Raw genomic sequence first — 18493 nt, 5'->3', positions numbered from 1 at the left:
AGTTTGTGTAAGCATATTGGGCAAACTCCCAAGAAACAAAACCAGCCAATGTAGCCTATGGCAGTACTGGTGGAGGGAGTGGTTTATATCTCTGGATGTGGAGTCAAAAGTTGGGAGTTCGATTCCCCACTATGCCGCTTTGAGAAGAGCTGGACTAGATGACCCAGAGGGACCCTTCCAGCTCTGCAGTTCTAAGATTGTTATCATTAGATGATTGGGGGGGGGTTATAATTCAAAAAAGTCCTTTCCCAGCCTCTATAAATCACATTCAATATAGAAGGAAAATATGCCTAGGTTAAAAATCAGATTTAAAAAAAGGATCTATCTTTTTTTCCTATTATTCCCATCTTGAATATTCCATCTTATTGATTCAATTGTTTAATGTTTGATGTCTTTATATTTTTTAAAATAATATTTTATGATATTCGTAAGCCGCCCCGAGTAGACGCTGTCTAGGGGGGCAGGGTAGAAATCTAATGAATGAATAAATAAATAAAAATATTGCAGCTAATGTTCTTATGAATATCTGCCAATATGGAAGAGGCAGGGTTCTGGAAAGTTCTCTCGTGGACTTGATACTCCAAATTTTCCACCCGGCAGATCCACAGCTTTGCCAAACTCTAGAGCAAGGTGTCTGGGGTGGTGGGTGCAAGAGATCTTTAGCTCTGTTGTCCATTTTCACCACGACGGTGCAGGTATTTTAGGTCACAGACCGAAAAGAGTCTCTTTGAAGTTATCTGGATATCCCGTTAGATAATTTTTCTCCTGCCTTTCTGCGTCTTGATGACACACAAGCAGACTTTGTCGTATCGCAGAGGAGTGTGGTCACTGTGACACATTTTTTCAGTAAAGGACTGACTAGGTGGCAATTATTTAGAAGAGCTTTGGGGTGTAGTGCTTAAACTGAAGTACTGCAGTGAATACTCTGCTCAGGAGCCGAGTTCAAATCCAATGGCTCAAGTAGTCAGCTGGAAGTTGACTCAGCCTTCCATCCTCCCAGTCACTATATATTGAGTATCCAGCTTGCTGGCAGGTGGTGGCAATGTTTAACCTGAAGAATTAGATTGTAAAACACCCAGAGAGAGCTTTAAGTGCTGGTTGGTTTATTTGTCCGTTATTACTAATTAGTGTTCTTTAAGCCTTTTTTGTGTTAAGACAAGTAAGAAGATCAAAGAATAGTCAAGTGAAACGGGGCTATTTGGATACAGGGCAATTTTTCTGTGACTGGGGAGAAATTCAATCGATGCGACTCTTGTGTGCACACAATTTATGCCCCATCCCGTGTACAAAAGAAGATCCAGCAAAGGGCTGATATAGTATTGTTGATGTTGCTTGCTTCTGGTTAAAAACACCAGATTATCTAATTATATTAATATTTAACTTTGTTTTTAATTATACCCGTATTTCATATATGTCCGTAACTTTAAGCTGTGCAACTCTCTGATATGAAGAAAGGTCCACTGCATAAATGTACCCCACCTTTCAGAAGCCCAGAAGTTGAAAATGTTTTCTACTCTTTTTCCCTGAAAATAAGACCTAACCTGAAAATAAGCCCTAGTATGATTTTTCAAGATGCTTGTAATATAAGCCGTACCCCCAAAATAAGCCCCAGTTAAGGGAAACCCCAACCTCCACCCTTGTGCAACAACCAGAAGATGACATGACTGTATTTGAATCAATGTAGGTGGTTGTACATGAAAAAAATAAAAGATCCCCAGAAAATAAGCCTTAATGCATTTTTTTGGTGCAAAAATTAATATAAGACCCTGTCTTATTTTCGGGGAAACACGGTACTGATGCACCTGGTTCTGGAATCTCACTGGAATTCCCCATAGCTGGCTGGAATGGCCTTTTGAAAGCACACAGAAACACCCTCCAGTGAGTAAAAAAGGATGATGGATGTGTCATGAGAAACAGAATATTTTGCTCCAGCACTCATCCATGCTGCCAGACCGGCCCCTCGATTGGGAAGCAACATTTTCCCAAGTCATGATGCGCTGAAAGGGACATTCGGGTGGAATCTCCGTGGGCTGTTCCAATGCACAGGAGTTTCGCATGCGTTGCACCGCGACGGGCTGTGATATATGTGGACGCAATGGGATGCTCGTCCTGAAACAGGATGCTCGACAGTGATGCAATCTCATGACACATCAGGAATGCGTTTAGAAGTAATGAGGTGGCTCGGTGGCTTAGATCTCTGGCTGTGGAGCCAGAGGGTGGGAGTTTGAATCCCCCACGGGGTCTACTTGACAGAGGTTGGATTCGATGATCCATCCGGGTCCCTTTCCAACTCTGCAGTTCTATGACTGTCATGGCAATTACACATGGATATGTTTTCCCTTAAACCAATCATCTTTATTCTTATTGCTGCTCACCCAGATTAACCTGGGCTGGCTTGTCTGGAGGCTGATCACCACACACATTTCTAAAAGCACCCTAGGGTGACACCAGGCCAAAGCAGGGTGATTTTGGGAATTGTAGTTTTTTTAAAAAATAATTTTTCCATGCTCTGGTGGGGGCACGCTCAGCATGCCTGCAAATTCTACTGAACCTGCATACCATCTGAAAGTTGTTTCGAAAAAACAAAACGACACATAAAATCATCATAGATTTCAAGGAGTCACAGTCATCCTCTTTGTGTGCGAGAGACGGTGAATTAAACCTGAGTCATGTTGACATTTGGGGGCAAACAAAGCGCCATAAGGGGTGTGTCAGACACATCCAGCGAGTGTGCCACAGACAATAACATTTGTGTTTGTGCACTGAACGGGCCGATCCGAACAGCCAAGGGGAAGCTGTTGTGAAGGAATCGGGACATTTCAACCCCCCTCCCCACGCAAAAGTGACTCCGTTCTAGTGCAAGGAGAAGTCACAAGACCAAGAGAAACAATGTGGACTGAGGTTGGAAATTGTTTAACCCATGTATCTTGGTGCGTGCATGCTTGTGCGTGCGTGCAATGCTATGGAAATCAGGTTCAGCTGTACAAGAATACTTGGATCCAGCCACTTTTCTAAAGGGCTACCTAGAATTGGTGCTGATTCTAGAATGCTGACTGATTGGTTGATGCTGCTGCTCCTTACAGAATTGTCTAGCAGGCATGGAGAATGGGACTTGTAGTCCAAAAAAGAAAATAACATTCCCAGACTCTGCCCAGTGGCTGCAGCACTAAGAAAATGCTTCTTGGTGTCCTATACACACAAACTTGACCTTAGTGAGCCATCGGCCGGCCCCAGAAGTCAAAAACAAAACAGTCAACAGGCACTTACGGATGGATCGGGCCCATGAAACTGACTAAGACTCCTGTGACGCCCTGAGGCCGAGCACGTTCTGATGTGTCACTAGTGAAGCTCAACAACAATGGTAACAAGCCCAAGGATGACAGCTGGAATTTCCTCTAAGGGCGCTTGAGAAAGAATTTGGGGTGGAGGCAAAAGGCAGGCGGAAAAGGCAAGGTGTGACTCAAAAGGTGGCGCTTCGTGCATGGGATCGTGTCCTGGAGAGTTTCTGCTGAAGTATCCAAAATGGATCGCAAGCTGCAAAAAGCACAGCAACAATGTGTTTTTTTTTTAAGCCACAAAGAGTCTTGTGGCGTTTTGAAACCTAACATATTTGATGATGACATCAAGCATCCAGATCATCATTTTGCTGCTAGCACGGAATTTAATTCTCATCTCCTCGAGATCCAATATTTTAACATCTTGTCTCTGCTTAAGTTGTTTTGCTTGGCCATGTAAACTGGGAAAGCCCCCCCCCTTCGCGGGTGGTGCAGAACTATATAAAAATAATAAAAACCAGAACACGACCACTGTTTCATATTTTTTTTAAAGAGCCAAAAAGGAAGCAAGAAGTGGCGACGTTAGCAAATTCAAATATTCAACCAAAGGTCAGGGCTAGCAAGAAAAAAAAACACACTAAAGAATAGCACCAGAGGTATGAGTAAGAACGGAATGCCTTACATGGTAGGGAGATGTGTAGGCTTTGAGATGACACAAGAGTCTTCGTAGCTGAAACTTTTTTTTTTTTACAAAAGCCGCACCTCTTTAAATAAATTAGCCAATGGGAGGGGGAGAGAGGGCTGAGCCTGAGTAGGACGGTCGGCTGTGAGTCTTGTTTGTTTGTTTGGAGGTTGAGTCGGAAGAAGATAGTGTTGGATTCCCGAGGCTTGGCAGGGGCCCGAGACGGTGTTTGGACATGTCCCGTTTTTACCTGCCGCCTTACCTGGGCGTTTATAGCCGGATCTAAGAAGGCGCAGCCTGCGAGCAAGTCCCCGCGCTGGGCCGACCTACCCTTGGACTTAGTCTCCCAGCGATGTCTTTGCCCAAAGGTGAGCAGGGGCTTGGAGGGGGGGGGGGAGAGAGAAAGTCGGGACTCAACTCGGTAGGTTGGAGCGCCTCTCCGTGTCACCCTATTAAGGCATCTGAAAGCCTGGAAACTGGGACATCTCTATCTCCATCTCTCACCCTCTTTCTCCTGCTCCTCTGCCGCCTTTCTTAGGCTTAGGGCGGCTCACGAATCAATTAAAAAAAACATTAAAATTAAATTTAAATTAAAATTAAATTAGAAACAACGTGCAAAAAGGAAATGAAAAAAAAAACCTATTACAGACGGACCTGCTTCCGCTCTTCTTCTTTCGCCTTTCATTTCTCCCCTCGTTTTTTTCAAATCAGTTACATTGCCCGCGTTGAGGCTGGTTTTTAATTGGTGTTTTTTTAAAAAACGCCTGTTTGTTTCTTTTTTGTGGTTTGCCCTTGTTACTTTGTTGCCTCGTTGTGATGATGCTTTAGGCGGCCTTCGGATGGAGTTTAGAAAGCCGGGCGTTAGCATGGTTACCTGAAAGCAAAGGGGGGGGGGCGAAGGCGGAGCCTTCGACTACAAATCCCATTACCTGTCACCCTGCTGTCAGAGGCTGATGGGAGCCGGGAATCAACAACAGCTGAGAGGGCCATGAATCCTCCCCCCCCCCCCCGGCCTCGTTGATTTAAAAAGTTTGGAGTGCGTTTTTTGCAGGCTTGAGCAGAGAGACATGGAGCGGGCATCACCCTTTCTCTGTTCAGACCAGCATCCTCTTTAGAGGAACAGGTTGAGCATCTTTCCTCTTGGGTTGCACCTGGTTGTAAGCCTTGTATTTTATGTCTTAAAAAACCCCCAGACCCAAACTTACGGTCTGTGAGCAAAATGCAAAAATTAGGGCCGGATGATGCCTTTGTAGGATCGCTAAAAAATATCAAGTCCCAGGAATCTTCATTAATGTGTGCCTCTGGTCTTTACAGTGGGAGAGGAGAAGAGGAAAGCCCTTAGATGATTATCTAACTGTCCTGATTTTTACAATTTTCGGTCCCCTTTCCTGCATGCTCCGCGGGGTCCAAGCCTGAAGAACAGCCCTGTGCAACTTGAAAGCTTGCCCATTTGATGATATTGCAACAATCCAAGAAAGGTAGAAAGCTCTGAGTTCGAGATTAAATGGTATCCAATACATTCCCCGCAGTAGGTTTTGTTCTCTGCCCTCGGCTGGATGGAAAGATGGTGAACGGCAGCCGTACCAAGCCCCTGCATCCCTTACGTAGGAGTAAACGTCATTTCATTCAGTTGTAGTTTTAGAAGTGGTGGGCGTGTACGTCTGTGCTAGCATATCAGGCCAAAACAAAAAAAGGAACTATAAAGCAGATAAAAAGTTTGTGGCACCTTAAAGACCAATGAACTGCTCTGTTGTCCACAAAAGCTCACAATTGAAATATCATAGTCAGTCTTTAAAGTGCCACAAAGTTTTCGTATCCTTTATTTGTTCATTTCCCTTTTGTTCCCCCCCCCCCAGATATTCATTTAAATCTGTGGACCTTCTGCATGGCCAAGGCAAAAAATGAATTCCCCATAAGTGTGTGTTTGTTATGTTGAAAAAGTGGGTGTGAAGCTCAAGGGAAACATACTTCACTCTTCCCTGTAACAGTCCTGTGAGGTAGGCCACATAGAGAGATGGAAAACTGGATTTTCCTAGTTGGTTCTCCAAACACTGAACTGCATTCTTTCATTCTTCTTGTGCTGTGTAAACACCCCAAAAATGAACAGGGTTGGTGCAGAAGTGAACCAGACTGAGAGAACCTTTCTGAGCCTTTGGAATGAGGAGAAAGATTGAAAACATGGATTTATATGTGCAATTATAAGAAAATCAGCTGGCTGGATAGTTCAGGAGTTGGAGCATAAGGCTGAGGAACCAGGGGTTGGGAGTTTGATTCCCCTGTTGTGCTTTCTAGGAGAAGAGCCATCCTGGGTGGCCTTGGGCAAGCTGCACAGTCCCAGGGCTCCCCCAGAAGAAGGGAATAGGAAACCACTTCTGAGTACAGTGGTGCCTCGTTTAACAAGCACCCCATTTAACGATGAATCCGCATAGCGATTAAGTTTTTGCGATTGTCCATAGGAAACATTGTCTTGCGGGATGCAGTTCCCCACTGGAATGCAGTGATATTTATTTAAGGCGTTCCAATGGGGAAAAATCGTTGTCTTGCAAAAATCATCCATAGGAAACCATTGTCTTGCAAAGCACAGCAGCGATCGCAAAAACTAATCGTCTTGCGGATTAATCGTCCCGCGAGGCAATTGTCTTGCGAGGCACCACTGTATTTATGACAAAAGGGCCATTTGTATTTAAGCATCCTTTCGGTAGATTTGTATCCATGATCCTCAATGAGCGGCAGATTACCTTTTTGGGGGGGCTACAAAGTGCTAGAAAGTCCCCAGCCGTATGGTCCTGCAGGCTGGGGGGGCATGCTGGGATCTGTAGTCCAAAAGAAAGAAATGCCCGGATCCTGTTGCTTAGTCCTATGGATCTGCTGTCTAGGTGAGACCAGCAATCGGATCCTGACCGACATTTCCAAGCTGTGATCCATGGGACATTCTCCTCTGGCAGGGCACAGAAACACCACAGTTGGGTATAGGCGTTTAATAACCACAATGAAAAATCCACTCTCTCTTCAGCCACCATTTTTCTTCCTACATGTTTTATATGCTGTGTCTTCAACCTGCTACAGATGATTCATCTGTGACTTTAGGGCACACTAGTAGTACCATTGGATATGATGATGATGATGATGATGATGATGATGATGATGATGACTCATTGTTTCTCCTAAACTCTGTTCCCCCTACCCACCCATTCACCATAAATGAGAACAATAATGATAAAATGCCTGTAAATGACAAAGAAATCCTTCCTGGGTGTATGTGTTAAAAACACAAGCTTTTTGTTTTGGTTGTGTTGGGAGCCAGCTTCTTGGAGAGCCCAACTGATGTGGAGGGTGTGATCTGAAGGCAATGAGTGCCTGTTGTGATGGCCACTCCCTTCAGAAGAAGAAAGCTCTACTTCCATAAAAGTTTCTGCCAAGTAAAACTGTCTCAGCTTTCAGATGCTACAGGATTCTTGGTCGGCTTTGCTTTGGGAGAGCCGTCGTTTCCGTTGGAACCGTTGCTTGATGTTAAGCGTGTTGCCATTATGGTTCTCCAGATGTTGTCTGGCTCATTTTGGGTCCCAGCCCTCAAAGCAAGTGGCTGGGGATGATAGGAGTCGTAGTCCTCCCTGTGGCCTCCTTTAGCCAAGGATGCCCAGGACTGAATCTATCGCTCTCCACATGCCAGGCAAGGGATCTTCAGACGGCCTGGGATGCCTCATCCCAGCCAGCTGTATCTTTGCCCACGGGTCCACCGTGTCTCTGTGTGGTCTGCATGTCAGCGAGGGCTTTCCAAGCAGGGGGAAGAGGTTTTGTCATTTGTTTTCGGGCAGTGAATAAGCGAGTCAGCGATGGGGATCTCCTGGATATTGGGGTCCCACTGTACCAGAAATTTAAATTCAGTTTTCACTGTCCTGGCTGCACCATCAAACAATGATGGGACCTGTAGTTTTCATTTAATCTGGTTTAATGGTTAATCCAGTCCAAACTGGTTTGAGATGGATTGTCAGGGGAATTTCAGCTGTTTCCCAGTGTCTTGGACAGAGTGGTGACCAATCCTTTTGGTACCTGGGGATTGGCTGCCTTCTTGACAGATGCTGGAAGGTGACAAAGAACGGAGATGAATTCTGTGTTGTAGCTGAACATGGCTGTATGGATTGCATGACTTGCCCAGCTGGGTTTTTAGTTCCTTCTCCCTTGGATGAAGTGGTTGGATGGGGTTGTTGTTGTTTAGTCGTTAAGTCATGTCCGACACTTCGTGACCCCATGGACCAGAGCACGCCAGGACCTCCTGTCTTCCACTGCCTCCTGGAGTTGGGTCAAATTCATGTTCAGTGACACTGTCCAACCACGTCACCCTGTTTGACCACATCCGCCTTCCCAAGGTTCATAGATCTTACATTCCAAGTTCCTATGCAGTATTTTTCTTCGTAGCATCGGACTTTCCTTTTACTTCCAGGCATGTCCAGAGCTGAGCGTCCTTTCGGCTTTGGCCCAACCACTTCATTAGCTCTGGAGCTACTTCTACTTGTCCTCCACTCTTCTTTAGTAGCATGTTGGACGCCTTCCAACCTGAGGGGCCCATCTTCCAGCGTCATATCTTTTAGCCTTTTGTTTTTGATCATGGGGGTTTCTTGGCAAAGATACTGGAGTGGCTTGCCAGTTCCTGCTCCAGGTGGATCGCGTTTAGTCCAAAATCTCCACTATGACCTGTCCGTCTTGGGTGTCCCTGCACAGCATAGCCCATAGCTTCTCTGAATTACTTAAGCCCCTTCACCACGACAAGGCAGCAATCCGTGAAGGGATGCCTGTGCTCAAAATTGGGCAGGTTTGCCCCCTTCTGGCAGCAGACATAAAGGACAAGGTTTCGCGTCACTGTAAAAGCAAATTGTTGCCAATGTTTGCACCAAGGGGCAGCACCCCAGCTCATTGGACATCTCCAGAGAGAAGAGCCAGCCTGGGTAGCCTTGGGCAAGCTGCGCCGTCCCAGGGCTCCCCCTAGAGGAAGGGAAGGGGAAATGACTTCTGAGTCTTCTCTACCTGGAAAACCCTGGAAGAGTGTCGCCACAAGTCAGAATCAACTTGACAGCACAGGACGATGAGGATGAATGTATCACAAAAGGGACAAGCCTTTGAGTTCTCCTAAACGCTTCACCTGTCTGCATGGTGTGGAATTTCAGGAGCTGGCGATCGATTGTTCCCGCTCCCTAGCTTGAGGCACGAATGGGCTCAGGGCAGAGGTGCGGAGTAACATGGCCATCTTCTTGTCAACAAAGCGAGAGATTCAGTGCCAGCGTTGCGCCAGGCGCTGGAGCTATGCTCTTGATGAGGCAAGAGATTTTATTTCTTTTTTCTCTGTGTTGAATCATTTTTATTGTCTGGAAGGGAATGTCCCTTCGCCTGGAATTTAAAGTTAGAAGTGCTTTCTTATTCGCTTGCTTCCCGCATCAAAGGCCAGGAAACCCTTTAAAGTACTGGATTAATGACTATTGAGGTATGGAACGCACATTGTTTGCATAGTTAAGCATAATAGAGTAATTACTACTTATGTAACTCGGGAGAAGATAGTTGTCAAGATACCCGAAACGCTTCTCATGTTTTGGGTTGCCTGTTGCCAAGGCCTGCTTTATGGCCGGCTACTAAATAACGATTTTTCCGATTAACTTGCGAATACTCCTCCGGGCGATGAAACTAGGGAAGACTGGAGGAGTGTTCCAGTTTTATTTTAGGGCATCGCCACCCAGTCCAGTCCTATACGTGCCTTCTGAGAAGTAGTCCACCCTGTTGAGTTAAAATGGAAGCTAATTCTAGATTAATGATTATAGGATTCAACTTCTAGGTATGCATGGGCAGACAGATGACCCCCTGGTAAGGTCAAACTATTCTTTGGTCTTGAGTCTAATTAAAAAATATTACGTGTCTTCAAGTCAATTTTGACTTACGGTGTACCTTTTCAGGGTTTTTCAGGTAGAGAATACCCAGAGGTAGTTTATCGTTCACTTCTTCTGGGGTCATCCCGGGGACGGTGCAGCTGGCCCAAGGCCACCCAGGCTGGCTCTGCTCCCTGGAGGCACAGTGGAGGAATCGAACTCCCAACCTCTGGCTCCACAGCCAGAGACCTAAACCACGGAGCTATTGAGCCATCTTCTAAACCACACTACAATCTGACTGTTTTATGCGGCCCAATAGTTTAGCGGCTTACAGACTCTGAACTGCAGCTACCGGAATCCTGGATCAATGACTCCGATGGCTGACATTTCTGGATCTTGAATTCCCTAAATCTTGAGGCCCAGGGACTGAGAGTTATTGGTTTAGCCACCAGGAAGCTGGCAGTGTAATCTGCGGGTTGAGATCAACTTTTCCCATTGAACATCAAGTGGGACATGCCAGTGAGATTTTGAAAGATGGGTTGGGATGCCTTCATTGTGAATTTTCTTCTTTGCTGGGGTTTTTTTTTTTTTGTCAGACTAGATGATTGTTAGGGGTACAACACCCCCCCCCGCTCCACCAGTCTATAATTCAAATAATTAAATGGCTTACTCCTGGCTTGTGGAACTCAACCAAAGGTAGGGGAGCTTTGATCTTCCAGATGCTTTGCACAGCAGAACATGAGTCCCCTCCCTCCAAGTCTCAACCATGAGAAGGACTTTTGGTAGGTGTGTTGTAAAACACGTGGGAGATGGATTTCACCCTGTCCCGCACCACTGCTTGGCTGAACGAATATACTCAATGGATCTTTGGCCCAGATGATACAGCAGTCTCCCTAATTTTAAAAAGAGGTGGTTGGCGAAGCCACTGTCTTAAAACAGTGAAAAATCAAGAAAAGGCCACATGATCATGGAAACCGGACAAAAACAGGAGCAGGTGATATTTTTAATCCACTATTAAGAATATATACAGTGGTGCCCTGCATAGCGACGATAATCCGTTCCGGAAAAATCGTCGCTATGTGGAATCGTGGCTATACGAAACAAAAAAGCCCATAGGGATGCATTAAAACACGTTTAATGCGTTCCTATGGGCAAAAAACTCACAGTTCAGCAAAAATCCTCCATACAGCCGCCATTTTTGCTGCCCGGTAAGCAAGGAATCGGCACGAAAACACAGTGGGTGGCCATTTTTTTTACCCGGCGGCCATTTCGGAATCGCCGATCAGCTGTTCTAAAAACATCGCTATGCGAAAATCGTTAAGCGAAACAGCTTACCGGTCATAGCAAAGTGATTTTTCCCTATTTAAAACATCGCAATGCAATCACTTTTGCGATCGCAAAAACTTAATCGCTATGCGGATTCATCATTACATGAAGTGCTCGTTATGCGGGGCACCACTGTATACAAAACCAAAACCAGTGAATTTTCAATCATAAATCTTCAAAGCTGTTTTCTTGTCGGTTGTTGCAAACACATATGCTATTATTAATGTCCCAGATCCACACGGCTGGTGATATTTAAGCCAGGTTCGCTTCTTAGATGGAGATAGTGCAGAATGCGAGTTGGTTTCAGCTAGCGGCTTGGAATTTATGTCCCATTTTCTGCCTTTTTGAAACTCAAGGAATTTCTTTTTGGCTAGAGGAGGAAAGAATTCCCAGGAGCATAGCCTGCCTCTAACAGAGTTGGGATTAGGAATTCTGTGAAATCGCCAGGAACAGTCAATTTAAGCCAAATTAAAATCCAATAAATATTTTTACCTGGCGGATGCTTTCTTTAGCATGCAGTACCACTTGTTTGGTGTCAAGAGTCCGTGACGTTTGAGAACTCGTGTCGGTCTTCAGTTGATGCCCTGACTGGCCATTCCGTGTTATCTTACAGTTCGGGAAAATTTTGCTTTTGTGGTTCCCAACTTTGAGTCCCCAGATGTTCTTGGACTGAAGCTCTGAGAAATCCTAGCCAGAATAATTGCTGGATAGCTCAGTCGTTTAGGTCTCTGGCTGTGGAGCCAGAGGTTGGGAATTCAATTCCCCTGTGGGACTCCTGGGCAGGCTAGACCTTATGATCCACTGGGTCCCTTCCGGGTCTGCAGTTCTAGGATTAACTTCTCTTGCTTTGTTGTGTACATTTTTGATTTGAGATAACGGTTAAGATCGGGTCATGTTGCAGCTGTTGCTGTGATCAAAAGCAAGTGGGTGTTGTGTTGGTACTTTGTGACATAGATGCTTTCAGCCCATACTTGGAGACCCTGTCCTCACCCACTTCTGACATGTTTGTAAAAATCTTGTAGACTGATGGGAATGCCTCAGTAGGGTATGGGAAGGCACTTAACGAGACAGAGTAATTATTCTTGATCACTTCAAAAACAAAAAACAACAACAATGTTTTTTTTTAATACAGTTGTTAAAAAAAGCAGGCAAGGATGGAAACCAATGCGCTGTTTAATGCCATTAATATTTCTGCTTGTGTAAAGGTATTTTTAAAAGAGATGTGAACTTTCTGTTGCAGTCCAGCACAATCAGTGATGTGTGGGTAGGAAATCTTCCAAATTTAGAAAATGCATTGTTTCATAAAACAAATGAGCAATCCAACAGCCCATTTGGAGATAAGACTAAAATTGGTGGTTTAATTTAAAGTTCAGATTGGTACAAGAACTGATTCTTGAAAGAGATGGTTTGGCTTCTACAGGGGGTGGGGCGAACCTCGGGGACAAAAGCTAAGGAACCGACCAGATGATGGATGAACTGTGTGAGAGAAAGCCACCCGGGGAACTCTGGAGGTCTGGATTGACCCCCCCAGGGCTGGGAGTTCCTCACTCTACCCTTTGGGAGGAAGAGATGAGGTTGCTAATTGCAGAAGATATGATCAGGGAACATATCATACCATGCTTTGGTGAAGGGATGGACTTGATGACCCCAGGTTATCCCCAGCTCTATGCTTCCATGAAAAAAGTGAGAATACAGTGGTACCTCGCTAGACGACAACCTCGTAAAACGATGAATCTGCACGACGATGAGGTTTTGCGATCACTATAGCGATTCGCACAACAATCATTCCAATGGGGGATTTTCGCTGGACGATGATTTGGTCTGTGTTTCGCGGACCATTTGTTCACAAGATGATGATTTTTACAGCTGATTGGTGGCTCTGCAAAATGGCTTCCCTGTGTTTTTGGGACCCATGCTTCTCAGGACAGCCATTTTAACAGCTGATCGGCGCTCGCAAAATGGCTTCTCTACTTCTGCTTCATTGACTATGCGAAAGCCTTTGACTGTGTGGACCACAGCAAACTATGGCAAGTTCTTAAAGAAATGGGAGTGCCTGACCACTTTATCTGTCTCCTGAGAAACCTATATGTGGGACAGGAAGCAACAGTTAGAACTGGTCATGGAACAACTGAGTGGTTCAAAATTGGGAAAGGAGTACGGCAAGGATGTATATTGTCCCCCAGCTTATTTAACTTATATGCAGAATACATCATGCGGAAGGCTGGACTGGAAGAAACCCAAGCCGGAATTAAGATTGCCGGAAGAAATATCAACAACCTCCGATATGCAGATGATACCACTCTGATGGCAGAAAGTGAGGAGGAATTAAAGAACCTTGTAATGAGAGTGAAAGAGGAGAGTGCAAAAAACGGTCTGAAACTCAACATCAAAAAAACTAAGATCATGGCCACTGGTCCCATCACCTCCTGGGAAATAGAAGGGGAAGATATGGAGGCAGTGTCAAATTTTATCTTCCTGGGCTCCATGATCACTGCAGATGGAGACAGCAGCCCTGAAATTAAAAGGCACCTTCTTCTTGGGAGGAAAGCGATGACAAATCTTGACAGCATCTTGAAAAGCAGAGACATCACCTTGCCAACAAAAGTCCGAATAGTCAAAACTATGGTTTTTCCTGTCATGATGTATGGAAGTGAGAGCTGGACCATAAAGAAAGCAGACCGCCGAAGAATTGATGCCTTTGAATTGTGGTGCTGGAGGAGGCTCTTGAGAATCCCCTGGACTGCAAGGAGAACAAACCTATCAGTTCTAAAGGAAATCAACCCTGAATGCTCACTTGAAGGACAGATCCTGAAGCTGAGGCTCCAGTACTTTGGCCATCTCATGAGAAGAAAAGAGTCCTTGGAAAAAACCTTGATGTTAGGAAGGTGTGATGGCAAGAGGAGAAGGGGACGACCGAGGATGAGATGGCTGGACAGTGTCTGCGAAGCAACCAACATGAACCTGACACAACTCCGGGAGGCAGTAGAAGACAGGAGGGCCTGGCGTGCTCTGGTCCATGGGGTCACGAAGAGTCGGACACGACTAAACGACTAAACACACAACACACACATGGGCGATCTTTGCAGGATGACGAGGTATTTTCCCCGTTGGAACGCATTAAACAGGTTTCAATGCATTCCAATGGGGAAACGGATTTTGCATGACGATGATTTCTCTAAACAGCGATTTCTATGGAATGGATTAGCATCGTCATGCAGGGCACCACTGTAACTCTTCTTTCTACAGCTTTAGGATTTGTTTTGAGTGCTTTTGCTGTTGCAGAATGAACATGTATTTAAACCAAAGGACAAGCACTTGAGAAGAGGTGATGTTAAGATGCTGTCTGTTTTCCGTGTTTGGCTTGGGCAGAATTCTTTTTAGATGTGCTCTTTGGGCAGATCCAAAGGAAGGAGGATGCAGGAAACGTGAGTCACACAGTTGGTCCCTGTAGCCCAAGATAGCCAGCTTTGACAGGCAACAGCATATCTCCAGATTTCTGTCCCACCTTTACCTGGAGCTGCTAAATCTGGGCTCTTGAGCCTGTTCTGCCTGGGAACGAAGAGACCACCCCTAAGAAAGGCTCAGAGCCATATGAGCTGGCTTTTTGGGGTACTTCCTCATACCCCTCATTTGCCAATACCTGCGCTTGAGTCTCATCAGGGTGTAAGACAAAGGATGGGCAGAACATTTCAGCTGTACAGACCTGTGCGACTCTGGACAGCAAATCATTCCAGTAGACCTTTTATGTTGCATGCTCATATTCTGCAGCTTTTAGAAATGGATTCGGACATGGTCTCATTGCAGGTTTCTGGACACAATGGTGGCAGGTAGAATGGAAGAGAAGTGGGGTTCCTTTTCTTTTCTTACCCCCCCCCCCAGCCCAAATAGACCAGTGTTCATAAACCTAGCAGAAAAGAAAGGTTCCTTTCGCAGAACGCGTAGACAGTGTACCACGGATGTCAGATTTCTGCACAACGTCGGAAGCTAGTGGGGGGGGGTGGCAGCAAGGTTTCTTCAAAGAGTAACTTCTGTAAATGCTGGCTGCTGTTTAGGACTATTGCATGAACAGTAGGGTCACATGGGGGAAAACTCTGGCTGGGGTGAAGTATGTGATGGGGTTTTGTTTTTCTATTTTTGGAAGCTTCCCTTGGTATAAAAATATCTTCAGACCAAGAGCTATGGCATGCTAGGATAATTACTCGGTGTATGCCTGTTTCATTACATGTTGGTTTTCTGAGGCTCAGAGATTTCTGCTTGGAAGTGTATTGGACTGTACAAGTTCACCCACCCAGGTCAGACATTGGTTTTTTTGATCGTGTAGCTTAACCCTTAAATTCATAAGAATGCGCATGGGAGCAGACGGAGAGAATAAGGGTGTCTGTCTCCTTGCAAATGTTCCCTGTTTCTCTCCCTTTCTGATGTCAGCAAGTCTCCCCCGGTGGTCTCACCCAGTCAAGGTAACTCTTCCGTTTCCCACAATGCCTTTGGAATTGTCTGGCTCAGCATCACCCCAGTGCATTGTGGGAAACTCCGGCAGGGACTTTCTAGAAGGAATGCGTGGCATGAAGGAACGGGCAATGCGGTGCCTTCCGATCCAGGCGTTTTGGGCTCTGCTTCCCATCCGTAAGAGGTGCGCAGAACAGCAGATGTTTTTCGAGTGAACTTGATGAACCAACTTGATAGTCTGTGAACAGGAAATCAGAGGGTAGAAGGAGAGGCAGAGGAACTGCGCCGGAGATGGGTTAAGATCCATTTTGGTGACGATGGCGGTTGAAAATAGTGGAAACGCATTTTCTCGTGGTTTGAAATTCTCTGGCAAGACAGGAAAGACTAAGAAACAGGAGGGCTCCCAAACCCTTCAGCATGCACTTGCGGCTTTTCTTGAAACTCACTGGCTCTTCCTTCCCCTTTATCTGTGGCTGATGGGTGTGGAGGTTGCTCTGAACGTTGGTGCTCATAATCTTCTTTCTGAGCTGTTTAGGTTGTCCAGAGAAAGAGAGGAGAAAGAGCAGGCTTTTTTTTACCCCTTAGCCCTGTTCATGTTCCAAAAAAGGAATTAAAAAAAAAAAGATAAATTCCAACTCTTGCAAGAAATACATATAAAGAGATTGGGGAAAGTGTCTGGATCAAGACAGAGAGCTAAACAAACTTGAAAACAGGTAGCAAGCGTTGTTAAACATTTGATGAGCATTAGAAACAGAGCACATCAAAGCCCAGAGGAGAGAGACTGGTGTTTGGAATCAAAAGATGGCAATTGCAAACATTAGCAAAATAGTGTCTTATAGCTAACAAATATACAAATAGTATCTTATAGTTAACAAATGTTTGAGAAAGCTTAGAAAGCATGTGAGACATATCTGGCAGATGCTCCACATGGGTTTCATGGAGCATATTTGTAAAAAGGGTTCCCAGGACTGGCGTCGAATCCGTTTAGAAAATCATTTAGGAAGCGTGTCCTGCTGCAGTGGCGGAGGGGCCAGCTCCTTGCTTGACGTAAAAGCGAGTCAGCCTCAGTTTCCTCCTGACATTGCCCGTTTAATTCAAAACTCAGGTTCGCCGCCTGCACTTCCTGTTGATTCCCTCCCGGATTGGCTGAGGAACGGGGTATTTCCTAGACAGCCAAATAAAGCAACACTATAAAAAGAGAGGATGTGAGCCAGTTGCTAGACGAAAGGGCTCTTTGTGTGGGTGGCAAAATTGTGAATGGGAACAGGCTGAAGTTCTCCCTCCTGCTTATCTTTTTCACTCTGTGTGTGTGTGCCTGTGCATGCATGTGCATGTGCATGTGCGTGTGTTCAAGTGAGCATGCACTAACTTCCTTTTGTGTGTGTTAGAGGAAAGCTCATCACACATTAACTACTCCATCTGGGGTACCAGCATACTCCCCTGCAAAGAAGTCATTCGCAGGGGTTTCTGTAATGACATTTATGGATTTTTCTTTCCCTCCTGCACTATATCTACATGGATTTCTTGATGCAATAAACATTTGCTGTGTCTTTTGACCTGAATATCATTTACCAGAGGGGTTACTGCTGTTTGATAGCTGTAGACTTAATATTAGCCGCCTTGCCTCTTCTAGTATAAAAATCAAATCATGTTAAAACCCCCACCCCACCCCACCCCTGGACCTGCTACAGCTTGTATTCTTCATTTCCCCTCTGTTTTGTTTTGTTTACTTGTATTTGTCTTCAGTGTGGAAGGGGTTGTCACTCCTGAATTGGCCTTCTCAGCCACACGAGACGCTGTTCCAAGTCCTCCGTACAGAGCACGTTACCCTAGTCTCTCAAGACTGAAGGATGCCTAATGTAAATTTACTTCTGGTTTTAAAAGCCTCCTTCAGATGTTCAGGAAAAGCAAGACAGCAAAACTGGCTTCCCAAGAGAATTACTCGGTCAAAAGCCCAGTTCACCTCATTCCACACATCCCCAGATTTTTGGCCGTGGTGGTAACAGGAAGTTGGCGGCCCCTACAAGATCCATAACAATGGGACGGGGCCGCATTGGGGCCTGCTTGTGACTTAGTTACTCTCCCCTGGTTCGAGGAGTCAAGATGGAAAGAAAAGGTGGCATGAAGCCGCCCCCATGGATTGGGATCGTCTGGAATCCTGGCGCACTGATCAGTGTGAAGAATGGAATGACACGCGGGAAATGGGCCTCTTTCCTGCTTCCTGTGCCTGATGCTTCCTTGGGTCACCTGGAGAGAAGGTGTTCACCACAGCCCTATTTATTTATTTATTTATTTATTTATTTATTTATTTATTTATTTATTTATTTATTTATTCATTCATTCATTCATTCATTCATTCATTCATTCATTCATTCATTCATTATTTATTATTTTTTATTTATTTTATTTTATTTATTTTATTTTATTTATACCCCGCCCATCTGGCCTAAAATGCCACTCTAGGTGGCTTCCGTCTTTACAGATGGTGTCCACGGACGGGCAAAAGAGGACTGGAGGTGCCAAGGGCCACGGGCTTCTGATCCTCTCTCCATGCCAGTGTTTGATCCGACGGAAAACATCAGATGCAGAAGAAGACCAGACCTGCCCCAAACTCTTGGGCGGAGGCACACCGTTTTGGTAATGAATGGCTGTTTCCGTCCATAGCTTGCTTTCCTTGAATTGTGTCCGTAACAGTTGCAGAGAAAGAAGCTGAGTCATTGTCTGCCCGCCTTTCATCTCTTGACGATCTGACTTCGGTGCATCTCACTCCAAGCTGGCTTTTGTTTCATTCTCCTCTCCTTCCCGAGCGGGTGGTACCACCCTTCAGTTTTGCTTCTTCAGAGTTTCTCTTTTCATTTGGAAGGACTGAGAAATTGTGTTCAACTCGGATCCCACACTCCTCGCACCCAAAC

General features: G+C 45.3%; 1 protein-coding gene across 1 annotated transcript in view; it reads left to right on the top strand.

Moving 5' to 3' along the window:
• Window positions 1–4103: 4103 nt before the first annotated feature.
• Window positions 4104–18493, top strand: part of MAP2K3 (mitogen-activated protein kinase kinase 3) — a 45717-nt gene continuing 31327 nt past the window's right edge. The window contains exon 1 of the mRNA XM_020808721.3: window positions 4104–4325. Within this exon, the coding sequence (XP_020664380.1) occupies window positions 4310–4325 (16 nt within the window). The 5' untranslated portion in view covers window positions 4104–4309. The remainder of the gene's footprint in view (window positions 4326–18493) is intronic.

Source organism: Pogona vitticeps, chromosome 13 (genome assembly GCF_051106095.1).
Source record: "Pogona vitticeps strain Pit_001003342236 chromosome 13, PviZW2.1, whole genome shotgun sequence".
Taxonomy (NCBI): domain Eukaryota; kingdom Metazoa; phylum Chordata; class Lepidosauria; order Squamata; family Agamidae; genus Pogona; species Pogona vitticeps.
Note: the sequence above shows the minus strand (reverse complement) of the source record. Positions and strands in the feature narration are given on the sequence as shown.